The sequence below is a fragment of the Drosophila bipectinata genome, chromosome 2L (genome assembly GCF_030179905.1).
Source record: "Drosophila bipectinata strain 14024-0381.07 chromosome 2L, DbipHiC1v2, whole genome shotgun sequence".
Taxonomy (NCBI): Eukaryota; Metazoa; Arthropoda; class Insecta; order Diptera; family Drosophilidae; genus Drosophila; species Drosophila bipectinata.
This window is the reverse complement of record NC_091736.1, coordinates 3,610,042-3,624,777: the sequence shown is the minus strand read 5'-3', so window position 1 is coordinate 3,624,777 and position 14,736 is coordinate 3,610,042. Positions and strand designations below refer to the sequence as shown.

Below are 14,736 nucleotides of genomic sequence, written 5' to 3'. Positions count from 1 at the left end.
AAATTCAAAAATGTAATATTTCATCTTATCCACCATCTATGGGTTACCTCATCGCATGTTCATAAAATTCTAGTATTTTTTTATCAAGGAACGGTCACACTTCTTGCATTTCAATTGCGTCAGGACTTTTTTGGTCAAATATATTTAGAAAAGCTATAGCTAAATAACTTTCTTTATTGTAAAAAATACTTTTAAAATTTTAGAAACTACTTAGAGAATTAAGCATTTAATATTAGGAAAGAATATATAAATTTGCTTAAATAATACTAAACGTATTATACCAAATGTAAAATAAAACGATTTTGTTATTGGTGCCGGCATTTTAAAATCAGAACCCGCTACTATTTTTTATTGCAAATATAATTAAACAGCTGATTAAATTTAGTGTTTTTTGTGTTTTTCGATTTATTTACGAATACCCCCTATGGAATTTATATACATTGCATACACATTTTAATTTGAGGCTCCACACACGTCGCAATTTACTTTTGGTATCGCTTACCCGAAACACCCTGTAATCTCACGCTTGATAAATTAATAATACATTTAATAGAGCATGAGCTATTGTTTAAGTTTTACACATAATTTTAAAGTTTTAATTTGGAATTTCGTGGCTTAATATAAAAAATGTGATAACTCTTGAAATGCAGTAACAAAAACTTGTTCGGTTGAACCTGAATACATTTAACTTATTGACTTAAACATACCCATATGCACATACATATGTATTAAACAGTAGGCCCATATATTCGTGTGCTGCTGATAGTGTAAATGTGTAAAATGTCAGTGGATTTTGTAAATATGTTTTTAATTGTTAAAATATGCACATAAACGCAAGAAATTAGTGCATAGATGCGCACATGCCCATGCATATCTGCATATTTCTGTACATGCATATGTGCTCCAACTACAATACATACCCCCATTCGCAAACAGTTTGTCAAGAAAGTGTGTCTACAATATAAAACAAAAAGAAAAAAAAAACAAGCAAAAAAAAAAAAAGAAAAACGGTTGCCAAATCATGTCGCTATGTTAAGTAATTTCGATATTCAGTGTTTCTAATTAGGATTTGATTGATTAAGAATCAGAAGTTCACGCAGCAGCCAATTTAATTGTTGAAATTCCGTGCATTGACTTCTATATACATTTTTTTTTTTGGCAAGTGCAACTGTGCGGCAACCTAAACTGAATGTATTATGCCAAGTGGAAAATCATTATTTTGTTTATCATTGATAAATATGCCGATACATGTAAGTATGCACATTTCACTTGTACGCCGAAGGTGTTGCTGTGTGTGAATGGCAAGTATAAGTACATAAAATAGAGGTGGAGAAACATTGATGCATTTTTTTTTTGAAGCGTTTCCAAACCTTTGGAAATGCATTGGGCATAATATCGTTCAAGTAAGAACATATCAATCTCAAAGTATATTCGTCTCTTCCGGGCCAGTTTAGATAATGGGGAGCCGCTCGAATAGGTGGTAAGCATCAAGGTGTTCCTAGGACATGAGGTGTTTTCATCGTAGAGGTGTTTTAGAAAAGTTGACTTCCGATCCTGTCCGATCGCCGCACCCTTTCTAAGAACCTGATCAACTAATAGTTGTAAACCTAAAAAGTCTTATGGAGAAATACCTTTCGGGTAGGGTAAACGACAGTCGAAGTACCCTGGTAGATATTTTAGCAAGATATAGGACCTTTTTGACTTGTATAAACTGCGTTTTAAGAAAAAGAAGGTGTGTAGCAAAGGGAACTAGAAATATCAATTCAGGAGGTGATCCAGATCAAGAATATTTGAGCCTACTTCAAGGGCCTAAGATGTCTCCACCACTCCGTTTCTAAGGTTTCAGTTTTGGGAACTCCCTAAAGATTTAATTTCATAACTGTTCGAAAAAGAGGGAATTTTGCTTTGAAAACATCAATGACTCCAAACATGTATTAATGTTTCTCACCAAAATAGCTCTTACAGTCATACTCACTCAATTCAATAATTATTACAGACTTATACATACAGAAATGTGTCAATCAATCCAACTCATGAAATATTCTTTCTATAAAAACACCTAAAGTTGGAGAAACTAAAGGCACCAGGCATATAACCATCAAACGATAATGGATTCTTATAGTGTAAGTCAATAGACTTTTAATCATGAACTCGACTTTTAATTTAAGTTTATTTTCTTTTTGCAGAACATAAGCACTAAAATGGATTAAACAATAGACGTACACGGATTTCTGAATAAGCTTGAATGGATGAAACTAAAATAATTTTAAAAAGACAAGTCTTTTAACTGTAAAAAATATGGCAAACACCATTTCACTAATGTCTAACGTGATACGCAATGTAGTGAGCAAAAAACGTATACGATACATAGAAAAAGGATACAACTTGGATCTTACGTGTATGTATATCATTTTTAAAGCTTATAAAACGTATAAACCATTATTTTTATGACAATATAATTGTTCTATTGCAGATATTTACGATAACATAATTGCCATGGGCTATCCAGCTCCAGATAAAATAGAGGGAATCTGGAGAAACCGTCTAGAAGATGTCTATAAGTTTTTGGAAGAAAATCATGGCCAACATTACAAAATATACAATCTATGCTTAGAACGAAAATATGACATCAGTAAATTTAATGGGGTAAACAAATTTTTCTTTTTTTCTCACAAAAAAACCAACTTTAATCTGAATTCATATTTTAGAGAGTGGCCTCTTTTCTTTTCGAAGACCATAACCCGCCAACGATTGAGTTAATGCAACGATTTTGCAAGGATGTTGATTTGTGGCTTAAAGCAGACCCCTCAAACGTCGTAGCTGTGCATTGTAAAGCTGGAAAAGGCAGAACCGGTAGGCAATGAAGAAATTTAAAATTCCTAAATGTTCCTATTTTTTTATCCGGTATTTTCAACTCTAATTTTTAGGTACCATGATTTGCGCATATTTACTGTACAGTGGACGACAAAAATCTGCTGATGAGGCATTAGCCTGTTATGATGAGAAACGTACAAAGGATCGAAAGGGAGTGACAATCCCATCTCAGCGTCGATATGTTCAGTATTTTTTCAAACTAGTTTGTTCAAGTGTTCCATATTCGAAAATAAGCCTTAACGTAAGTGTTGTGTTACTTATTTGCTAATCTACATAAATAAATAACTTATATATCTGTTTGAATATCTTAGGTCTGTGAAATACGATTCTCGGAGTCCAGTTATCTGCAAAATTTAGGCCCGTTGGAGTGTTCAGTATCCGAATTACACGACTCCGCAACAGAAAATGTTCAGCCACATGTAAGTTATTGATTAAAACATAAAAATAATAACGTATAAAACGTATATTTATTTTTTGCAGAGACTGAAAACCTGGCAGATTGATTTTCAGAAATCATTTGTATTGTCGTTGTCATTGGAAGTTGCTGGAGACGTTAAATTTGAACTTGCACAGCCACAGAAGAATTCGCGGAAAATAATCTGTCATTTTTGGCTCAATACATATTTTGTCAAAAATTATTCACGTAAGTTTCATGAATACTTTTATGATATTCGCCCAAATCTAATTCGTTATCTTTTTAATGTTTAGTTTGTGAATCCGATGGAAGGGTAAATAAATATACGCAAGTCTTGAATAAATCGGAGATCGATGATGTACATAAAGAAAGAGAACATAAATTTTCAGAGGATTTCAAGGTAAGTATTTGTTTCAATATGTAAATGGCATTTAAATAAAAATGGCTTACATTTTTTTTTAGATTTCAATCTCATTTGAGGCTGTAAATTGTTGCATTTAAATAAAAACTGATTACATTTTATTTTTAGATTACAATCTCATTTGAGGCAGTAAATTGTTGCAATGATGTTCAAGCTGAAGCTTCTAAAAAAGAAAAAAATGACGTTTTAAATTTTGAAAGAAATGAATATGACAGTGTATCATCAAACCGTTTTCTTGAAAAAAATGTCTTAACTGCGATCGTCAATGATAACACATCGAAAAGTCAAACAATAGAACCCCTGGATCATAAGGATATAGTTGTAAGTGTAAACACGTTTCGCGCAGATCAATATGCTTAATTCAAAAATCTAATATTCGTAGACTAAAATTCAAAACGACACATCAACCAATTCAAAAAATACTTCGACAGCGTCTAAACGCAAACAGCCTAATAGTAAACCTCTTTTATCAAGCTTGAATGATTCCACAAAAGAGGAAATAAAAAAAAATCATATATTTAATCAACCGTCCATTAAAAACACTGATTTAATCACATGGCAGAATAGTGAAGTTCATATCACCTCTGACACTCGAAGTATAAATGAAAATAAAAACATCAATTACAATTCATACATCACATGTAAACAATCCTCCCCAAAATTCAACTGTGGTACCGAAGAAGGCGAGGAAGATTGGGAATCCGGTGAGTTTTCTGAACTTGCGATACACAAAACTTGCAGTACAAAACCCCTCCTCAATGATTAGATAGAACTATTTTTTGTCTGATTTCATATCATGTCTATCGAAGGTTTTCCTCAACCGAAGGTTTCATTTCGATTCCAAATATTTAAAGTTATAATGAGGCTTTAAGGATTTATTTCATTTTTTTGTATCAGTGTTCACAGTTTTTACTTTGGGAAAGGATTTCTTGATGGAACTAGTAGCTATTCTTAAAAAATTCTCTTACTAACAATAGTTAAACTTTGACCTTAACTCTTATGACCCTGATAATAAATAAAAATTCCTAAAACTTTGTAGAACGTTTAGTTAGTTTGACGCTATGTATTTCTCTCAATCATAAACTCATCTCAACCTCGTCTATAAATTTATATCAGAGGATACATTTTTAATAAATATATTTTTATTTTCTTCTAGGTGAATCAACATACCTGTAATCAATGCTTACGGACTTATAATTCTTGGTGATTTAGCAAAGTAATTAAAATTGCTAAGTAATTGGCTAATCTATTCGAATTTGTAAATATACTGTATGATATTTATTTAAGTAGTTTTAAAAATTATTTTAAATAAACTCATGTACATTTTGTATTGTATATTTTATTCGACCAGTTTTGAAAAGGCAAAATTCAAGGTAAGATAAAATTTGAACGGCAGAGCTATCAAGGAACTCAGAAGAGTGGGATTTTAATCCGTTTTTTAGTTTATATTTAAATTCAGTAGAAACGATTTGGGGCGTAGGGTTAAAATAAAATCGAATGGAATTATCGTTTCATTCCACACGTTCCAATGCGTCCAATAAACGAAGCTATCTTGACACCCTTATATTATTGTTGTGCGAATTTGACGTAAGGATTCAGCATTTCTCAGTTTAACGTCAAGATCTAATTATAATAATGACTAATTACTCGGAAATTTTAAAAAGCGTCTTTAACGACATAAGCCGGCGTTCTGCTTATTCGCAAATGTTGATTGGAGTTACATCGGGATGGTATGTATTATATCATTACAACGACTCCTAATCAATAAACGCCTGTATGGAGGCATTTAAGAATGGGTACTCCCATAGACAAATGGTTTCGGCATTATTGCATCCTCCTGCCTGAAAGGCTCCCAACCATTCAGAAGTGATTATGACTGTGACTTATTAAGATAACTTTACCATAAAACTGTCACAGTCGGCATCACGTAAAGTTGAACTTTCTACATGGATTAGTTCGCGCAAAACACTAAGCAAACATGAGCACAATAATTGTTTCATAATTTTTCAGGGCAACTGGATTCACAACTATGAAGATTGGCAAATTTGCCGCTTTTGCTGTTGGCGGAAGCATCATTTTGCTAGAAGTCGCTCATCAAGAAGGACTGATTAAAATCAATTGGTCAAAGCTGGATAAAAGCGTCGACAGGCTCGCCGACAAAGTAGAATCCTCATTGGGTCGCGAGAAAAATTGGAAAGACAAGGTAAAATGACATTTCATATCGTTGTGAGCAAGGATTTTATATATGTACATATTTAAAATTCAGACGGAACGATATGTCGACAACCAATTGGATAAAGCGGAAAGCTTGTTGACCAGGAAAGGCAAGAAAGTAGCCAAGTGGTACACAAAATTAATTGGCGACGAAGAGGGACCGAAAGTAAACGATCTGCACATATTTTTGGCTTCATTTTTCGGTGGCGTTGCCCTAGGCATTGCTACTGGTTAAGTTAATTTATATATGCACAAAAAATATTTAAATACCATATGGTTATTATAAAGAAATCTCATGAAATAAAAAAGTCAAAGGATAATGCAATGGTTTATAAGAACTTTTATTTATTAAATTACTTAATTCTACTTATGATACAGTCCATTCTTTGAAAATGCATAGCTGGATATAAATGTGTAAGCTTACATTTCTGTATTGCTTGATTTAAAATGACCATCGTGCCAAGTCTTTAGACGGTTTGAAATGTCTGTAAATGTTGGACGTTTTACTGATTGTTCATGCCAGCACTCGATCATAAGAGAGTAAACCGCAGTTGGGCAGTTATCTGGGGCCGATAGCAATTGGCGAGACCGTATGAGATTTATTACTTCTTGGTTACTGTATCCGTAGTATGGCTGAAAATATTGGTAATGTTGATTTCATCTTATTAATAAAGAAGCCAACAATTTACCTGCATGCCGTAGCTGTAGATTTCCCAAAGAACCACGCCAAACGACCAAACATCACTCTCTGTGGTAAACTTTCCATACAGTATAGACTCTGAGGGCATCCATCGTACAGGTAGTAGTGACTTAGATTGAACCCTATGTGATAGAATATATTTTATAAGTTCTTGTTCAAATCACCTATTAGTATATGTTTCTTACCGATAGTAGTCTGAGCTGTATATATCCCTGGAAAGTCCAAAATCGGAGATTTTCACAATCAATCCTTCATTTACCAAACAATTACGAGCAGCCAAATCCCGATGGACGTAATGATGCGCAGAAAGATACTGCATTCCTTCGCTGATTTGCAAGGCGATTTGCAGGAATTCTAGTTGAGTTAGCGATTTGCCTTCGGTGGGTGAGTTGGAGATGAGGAACTCGTGTAGATCGCCATTGGCCATGTACTCAAAAAGCATGCAGTAGGGTTCCTTATTCAAGACAACTCCAAGAATGCACACTATATTCTGATGCTTAAGGTCGGATATAAGTTCGATTTCGCGCTTAAAATCTTGTTGGGTCTTCACAGAAGCGTTTTCCTTTAATGCTTTTATAGCAACAGTAATAGTTGTTTTGTTAGGTTGTTGTAGCTGCCCCTTGTACACTTTCCCTAAATTGGTAAAATTACACAAATATGTTGGCATGTTATTTATAAATGTACAAACCAAATGCTCCTTCGCCCAGTTCTTCCAAAAATTCCACATCTTGCAGAGTAAAGTGGGAAATTCTTAAAAGTGTATTCCGTTCTATGAGCTTGGAGTTCAAAGCCACATGCTCCGATAAGTTTCCCAAATTAGACCGTCCAGAATCTTGAGCCGAATTCAGTTGCGAATTGCCGTATATGTTTTTGTCAGCACTGGGTGTATTAATCTGAAAAAAATATATAAATATTGAAAGTTAAAAGACAACAAAAAGCCCTTGATCTAAACTTACATTATGAATATTTCGCATTCCGTAGTGCATTATAGTTCGTCTTTTGAAGAGTATGATTGCAAATATTATAATGAAAACGAAAATAGTAGCACCTGTCGTTCCCACAATAGCAATCCAAATTTTATCTGCACATTTTGGGATATCACAGAGCTCAATTATGCGCTCATGTGAAGAATCCACGAAGCACCAGGGACTGCCTTCGACACTGCCAGGGTTTCTTAAAATAAAATATAAAATAAATTAATTACATATACATAGGTTTAAAACGATTAACAAGTTGACTTATACATACCTGCAATAGTTTTGACCAATAAGCTCGGGAAAGTCGGAAATTTCTTTCATTAACCAGGACCATCGTAAACAGGGTTTTCCGGATGCCGACATATTTGATACGCCCCTATAACTTGAACCATCCTCCCAGTAGCAGTTCTCAGTTTTATCAACCTCAATGGTTATACCCAAGGAAAGGCAGTCCTTGTGCTGCGGTAACTTCTGGCAATCCTCCACTCCCACAATACCAATTACCGGATGCCTCTTGGCAATGGCGTATTCCTTCTGGCAAAGTTCGTTTTCCAAAAGTTCACATTCTTCGCGGCAAATACGCTTTAAGTTTTCAGACTCTCTGGTGGGTGGATATTTACTGGAAATATCGGTACTGAACACGTCCTCGTATATGGTGGATTTCTTTTTAAATATGTTTATGTTCTTAATATCCTTTGATTTAGTTCTTTTGCGTCGTATAGTGAAGTTGGAGTGTTTAAACTGTTTGGCATTTGTAGCCACGTTGGAGAAGTACAATAAATTCGTGCGTTCTGGAGTTCTACAAATTGGCATTGAACTGAAGCACAAACTAGGCAAAGCATACATCCGACAATTAGCATTCATATCCCTAAAAGTATTTAGTTATTATATCAGTTAAAAAAAATTGGTTGTAAAAGGACCTACTTAGATTCTTTAATTACTCCATAGGCGGCTTTTAATCGCTCCTCTAAATCATTCATAGTAAGATTAGGTGACACGAAAACGTGGGCGTTGCTCAAAACGTCTCGACAAATAGTGCCATTGTATAAATGGCAAATTCCTGATGATTGCTGAAACCTTTATAAGAAAATTTATTAATTAAATTAAAATTTATTAAAATATGTTTTTTAATACATATGTATGTATATTATTCCTAAAATGTAAATCCATTAATAAAATTAAAAATAACTTAACGAAAGGGTTATTTTTCGCTAAAACCAGCTGCCACACAATTGGAAATAATAAAGACATTTTGCGTGCTTTTTTCGGACCTCAAATACCTACCCATATATTCCCGAGTCCATATTATTGGCCCCCACATCCATGTTTTTTAGTAAAAGCATTAGCGACAAGCTAACAAGAAATGCTGAATAATTATTATTCATTTTGGTGAACATCCCGGTTAGCGGTACGAAAATTGTTGTTATTCCAAAGCCCTAATTGACATGTCGTCTCTTAGGAGAATATTTTTGTATTTGTCCTTTCGCGAAAACTCGGCAAGGAATACAATATTTCATCCCTTTGCGCAGAATTGGGGTTGTTTCTCCCTATCGATGAATCGATATGTTTTTTGAAACGTATCCTTCCTTACGTATCCTTGGTGAACTAATTTTTAAAGGAAAACTTCTATGTTTATATGAAAATATTTAAGATGTAGCTAATTTTAATCTTAACGGGTATTTTGACCCAAAATGGTCAAAAAATCTAAAATATATTTTGGCTCAGGATTTTGATGCAGAATGGTGGAGAATCGATCCCGAAATCGTTTAAGGTACTCCGCTTGAGAATCGGATAAGAATTGGGGAAGATATAGTCATCACTGTGGACCCTATAGGGGAAAATCCCATTTTCAAGGGATCCCATCACGAAAAATGGTCAAAAAATCTAAAAAATATTTTGTCTAAGGATTTTGATGCAGAATGGCGGAGAATCGATCCAGAAATCGTTTAAGGTACTTCGCTTCAGAATCGGATGAGAATTGGGAAAGATATAGTCATCAATGTGGACCCTATAGGGGAAAATCCCATTATCAAGGGATCCCAACACGAAAAATGGACCAAAAATCTAAAAAATATTTTGTCTAAGGATTTTGATGCATAATGGTGGAGAATCGATCCAGAAATCGTTTAAGGTACTCCGCTTGAGAATCGGATAAGAATTGGGGAAGATATAGCTATCACTGTGGACCCTATAGGGGAAAATCCCATTTTCAAGGGATCCCATCACGAAAAATGGACAAAAAATCTAAAATATATTTTGGCTCAGGATTTTGATGCAGAATGGTGGAGAATCGATCCCGAAATCGTTTAAGGTACTCCGCTTAAGAATCGGATAAGAATTGGGGAAGATATAGTCATCACTGTGGACCCTATAGGGGAAAATCCCATTTTCAAGGGATCCCATCACGAAAAATGGACAAAAAATCTAAAAAATATTTTGTCTCAGGATTTTGATACAGAATGGTGAAGAATCGATCCAGAAATCGTTTAAGGTACTCCGCTTGAGAATCGGATAAGAATTGGGGAAGATATAGTCATCACTGTGGACCCTATAGGGGAAAATCCCATTTTCAAGGGATCCCATCACGAAAAATGGACAAAAAATCTAAAATATATTTTGGCTCAGGATTTTGATGCAGAATGGTGGAGAATCGATCCAGAAATCGTTTAAGGTACTCCGCTTGAGAATCGGATAAGAATTGGGGAAGATATAGTCATCACTGTGGACCCTATAGGGGAAAATCCCATTATCAAGGGATCCCATCACGAAAAATGGACCAAAAATCTAAAAAATATTTTGTCTCAGGATTTTGATGCAGAATGGTGGAGAATCGATCCAGAAATCGTTTAAGGTACTCCGCTTGAGAATCGGATCAGGATTGGGGAAGATATAGTCATCACTGTGGACCCTATAGGGGAAAATCCCATTTTCAAGGGATCCCATCACGAAAAATGGACAAAAAATCTAAAAAATATTTTGTCTAAGGATTTTGATGCAGAATGGTGGAGAATCGATCCAGAAATCGTTTAAGGTACTCCGCTTGAGAATCGGATCAGAATTGGGGAAGATATAGTCATCACTGTGGACCCTATAGGGGAAAATCCCATTTTCAAGGGATCCCATCACGAAAAATGGACAAAAAATCTAAAAAATATTTTGTCTCAGGATTTTGATGCAGAATGGTGGAGAATCGATCCAGAAATCGTTTAAGGTACTCCGCTTGAGAATCGGATCAGGATTGGGGAAGATATAGTCATCACTGTGGACCCTATAGGGGAAAATCCCATTTTCAAGGGATCCCATCACGAAAAATGGATAAAAAATCTAAAAAATATTTTGTCTAAGGATTTTGATGCAGAATGGTGGAGAATCGATCCGGAAATCGTTTAAGGTACTCCGCTTGAGAATCGGATCAGGATTGGGGAAGATATAGTCATCACTGTGGACCCTATAGGGGAAAATCCCATTTTCAAGGGATCCCATCACGAAAAATGGACAAAAAATCTAAAAAATATTTTGTCTAAGGATTTTGATGCAGAATGGTGGAGAATCGATCCAGAAATCGTTTAAGGTACTCCGCTTGAGAATCGGATCAGAATTGGGGAAGATATAGTCATCACTGTGGACCCTATAGGGGAAAATCCCATTTTCAAGGGATCCCATCACGAAAAATGGACAAAAAATCTAAAAAATATTTTGTCTCAGGATTTTGATGCAGAATGGTGGAGAATCGATCCAGAAATCGTTTAAGGTACTCCGCTTGAGAATCGGATCAGAATTGGGGAAGATATACTCATCACTGTGGACCCTATAGGGGAAAATCCCATTTTCAAGGGATTCTATCACGAAAAATGGACCAAAAATCTAAAAAATATTTTGTCTAAGGATTTTGATGCATAATGGTGGAGAATCGATCCAGAAATCGTTTAAGGTACTCCGCTTGAGAATCGGATCAGAATTGGGGAAGATATAGTCATCACTGTGGACCCTCCAGGGAAAAATCCAATTTTCAAGGGATCCCATCACGAAAAATGGACAAAAAATCTAAAATATATTTTGGCTCAGGATTTTGATGCAGAATGGTGGAGAATCGATCCCGAAATCGTTTAAGGTACTCCGCTTGAGAATCGGATAAGAATTGGGGAAGATATAGTCATCACTGTGGACCCTATAGGGGAAAATCCCATTTTCAAGGGATCCCATCACGAAAAATGGACAAAAAATCTAAAAAATATTTTGTCTCAGGATTTTGATACAGAATGGTGAAGAATCGATCCAGAAATCGTTTAAGGTACTCCGCTTGAGAATCGGATAAGAATTGGGGAAGATATAGTCATCACTGTGGACCCTATAGGGGAAAATCCCATTTTCAAGGGATCCCATCACGAAAAATGGACAAAAAATCTAAAATATATTTTGGCTCAGGATTTTGATGCAGAATGGTGGAGAATCGATCCAGAAATCGTTTAAGGTACTCCGCTTGAGAATCGGATAAGAATTGGGGAAGATATAGTCATCACTGTGGACCCTATAGGGGAAAATCCCATTATCAAGGGATCCCATCACGAAAAATGGACCAAAAATCTAAAAAATATTTTGTCTCAGGATTTTGATGCAGAATGGTGGAGAATCGATCCAGAAATCGTTTAAGGTACTCCGCTTGAGAATCAGATCAGGATTGGGGAAGATATAGTCATCACTGTGGACCCTATAGGGGAAAATCCCATTTTCAAGGGATCCCATCACGAAAAATGGACAAAAAATCTAAAAAATATTTTGTCTAAGGATTTTGATGCAGAATGGTGGAGAATCGATCCAGAAATCGTTTAAGGTACTCCGCTTGAGAATCGGATCAGAATTGGGGAAGATATAGTCATCACTGTGGACCCTATAGGGGAAAATCCCATTTTCAAGGGATCCCATCACGAAAAATGGACAAAAAATCTAAAAAATATTTTGTCTAAGGATTTTGATGCAGAATGGTGGAGAATCGATCCAGAAATCGTTTAAGGTACTCCGCTTGAGAATCGGATCAGGATTGGGGAAGATATAGTCATCACTGTGGACCCTATAGGGGAAAATCCCATTTTCAAGGGATCCCATCACGAAAAATGGACAAAAAATCTAAAAAATATTTTGTCTAAGGATTTTGATGCAGAATGGTGGAGAATCGATCCAGAAATCGTTTAAGGTACTCCGCTTGAGAATCGGATCAGGATTGGGGAAGATATAGTCATCACTGTGGACCCTATAGGGGAAAATCCCATTTTCAAGGGATCCCATCACGAAAAATGGACAAAAAATCTAAAATATATTTTGGCTCAGGATTTTGATGCAGAATGGTGGAGAATCGATCCAGAAATCGTTTAAGGTACTCCGCTTGAGAATCGGATAAGAATTGGGGAAGATATAGTCATCACTGTGGACCCTATAGGGGAAAATCCCATTATCAAGGGATCCCATCACGAAAAATGGACAAAAAATCTGAAAAATATTTTGTCTCAGGATTTTGATGCAGAATGGTGGAGAATCGATTTAGAAATCGTTTAAGGTACTCCGGTTGAGAATCGATTAAGAATTGGGGAAGATATAGTCATCACTGTGGACCCTATAGGGGAAAATCCCATTTTCAAGGGATTCTATCACGAAAAATGGACAAAAAATCTGAAAAATATTTTGTCTCAGGATTTTTATGCAGAATGGTGGAGAATCGATCCAGAAATCGTTTAAGGTACTCCGCTTGAGAGTCGGATCAGGATTTGGGAAGATATAGCTATCACTGTGGGCCATATAGGGGAAAATCCCATTTTCAAGGGATCCCATCAGCAAAAATGGACAAAAAACCTGAAAAATATTTTGTCTCAGGATTTTGATGCAGAATGGTGGAGAATCGATCCAGACATCTTTTAAGGTACTCTGCTTGAGAATCGGATGAGAATTGGGGTAGATATAGACATCACTGTGGACCCTATAGGGGAAAATCCCATTTTCAAGGGATCCCATCACGAAAAACCCTCCGGTCAAGTCAAATTAAAGTTTTGGTACTGTGTTTCCTTATTTCTATGAGTCACCCTTTACATTCCAAGGGGTAAAAAGAATTGTTTTCCTAGGTGTATAAATTTAAAATGTCACGCCCTAGCTAAATACTATAACAACGTTATAGGCTATTGATAAACATCTTATTAGTTTTAGGGTTTACGAGATTTTCTTTGGTCTTTATTTTTTATACTATCGTTTCAAAGAGCTTTTTTCTGTTCTTTGCCTGAAGAACATTGTAATGCTAATAGTTGTATAATATCAACGAAGTATTTAGTAAAAACAAAAAATAACATTTACTTTTTGACCAAGAATTCCGAATTCTTTCATTCAGCTGTGCTTTCTACGTTTTCGTTAGACACAAAGCCAACAATGTTGAAGGCCGACTGCTCGCTTATCCAAAACAAGCCGACGATCAATGCTTCCAGGACCCCAATCACAGCTCCAGCGCAAATATCCAATATGTAGTGGCGTTGCAGTATGAGTCTTGAGATAGCTACGCTGACGGCCCATGCTGTTACTGGCATCATAAATATGAAATGTACGGGATACAGCTTCGTAAAGAACAGAAGAACGAAAAAGGCTCTAGACGCATGTCCTGACGGAAAACTGAACACGTCAGGACCGATTGTAAGCATATCCTTGCTTGCCACCGGCCTTCTTCGCCTCACAAGCGCTTTCAACACGGCCACGATAACAACATCGAGTATTAGTCCGAAAAGCATGTTTACTTGCATTTGATACAAGTTCTTGGAGCTGAACATATAAATAAACGCAATCCATGATGCGAACCAGGCAATTCCATCGCAGGATATCTCAAGGAACCGGCTGTGTATCTTCAACGATTTGAAGAACGTCGAGTTTGAGACCGCAACGACAAAGTACTTCGAAAGCTGCACATCCTTCTCCAAGAGGTACTTCAGAGCCGGCGAAGACTGAAATGAAGATACAACTTTATTAGCTATTCGGGGTATGATTCATCCAAAGCCAACCGTTTTCATGTCGATAGAATGTTATTGTGACGGCGCTATTTTTATGCTAAAATACATGTACGTCAAATTAGCGTCGCTCAGTTAGCGTCGAAGTGGAACGGTGGAAT

At 35.9% G+C, this 14,736-nt stretch overlaps 4 protein-coding genes across 8 annotated transcripts; 2 read left to right on the top strand and 2 right to left on the bottom strand.

Moving 5' to 3' along the window:
- Positions 1-493: 493 nt before the first annotated feature.
- Pten (phosphatase and tensin-like protein) lies at positions 494-5,045 on the top strand. Of its 5 annotated transcripts, none has more exons than XM_070277060.1 (12): positions 494-1,250; positions 1,997-2,123; positions 2,187-2,398; positions 2,474-2,646; positions 2,709-2,853; positions 2,928-3,115; positions 3,186-3,293; positions 3,355-3,517; positions 3,583-3,689; positions 3,819-4,031; positions 4,093-4,414; positions 4,867-5,045. In XM_070277060.1, exons 3-12 carry the CDS (start codon positions 2,299-2,301, stop codon positions 4,884-4,886), a joined length of 1,539 nt encoding a protein of 512 aa, XP_070133161.1. In that variant the 5' UTR covers positions 494-1,250; positions 1,997-2,123; positions 2,187-2,298; the 3' UTR covers positions 4,887-5,045. The 5 variants fall into 5 exon arrangements, with proteins under 5 accessions (XP_070133161.1, XP_070133162.1, XP_017095844.1 ...); XM_070277061.1 differs by having other exon boundaries at positions 494-1,301; XM_017240355.3 differs by lacking the exon at positions 4,093-4,414.
- Positions 5,046-5,269: 224 nt separating this feature from the next.
- LOC108124626 (FUN14 domain-containing protein 2) lies at positions 5,270-6,249 on the top strand. Its single transcript, XM_017240395.3, has 3 exons — positions 5,270-5,440; positions 5,721-5,913; positions 5,977-6,249. The coding sequence occupies exons 1-3, from the start codon at positions 5,346-5,348 to the stop codon at positions 6,157-6,159; spliced, it is 471 nt and encodes a 156-aa protein (XP_017095884.2). The 5' UTR covers positions 5,270-5,345; the 3' UTR covers positions 6,160-6,249.
- Ror (Tyrosine-protein kinase transmembrane receptor Ror) lies at positions 6,245-9,126 on the bottom strand. The gene is made up of 8 exons (XM_017240394.3): positions 8,886-9,126; positions 8,526-8,678; positions 7,873-8,469; positions 7,581-7,797; positions 7,313-7,517; positions 6,810-7,257; positions 6,614-6,746; positions 6,245-6,557 (listed from the first exon to the last, which is right to left on the bottom strand). Exons 1-8 carry the CDS (start codon positions 8,996-8,998, stop codon positions 6,345-6,347), a joined length of 2,079 nt encoding a protein of 692 aa, XP_017095883.2. The 5' UTR covers positions 8,999-9,126; the 3' UTR covers positions 6,245-6,344.
- A 4,654-nt stretch (positions 9,127-13,780) lies between these two features.
- LOC108124606 (polyisoprenoid diphosphate/phosphate phosphohydrolase PLPP6) lies at positions 13,781-14,735 on the bottom strand. Its single transcript, XM_017240370.3, has 2 exons — positions 14,630-14,735; positions 13,781-14,572 (listed from the first exon to the last, which is right to left on the bottom strand). Exons 1-2 carry the CDS (start codon positions 14,636-14,638, stop codon positions 13,964-13,966), a joined length of 618 nt encoding a protein of 205 aa, XP_017095859.2. The 5' UTR covers positions 14,639-14,735; the 3' UTR covers positions 13,781-13,963.
- Position 14,736: the final 1 nt, after the last annotated feature.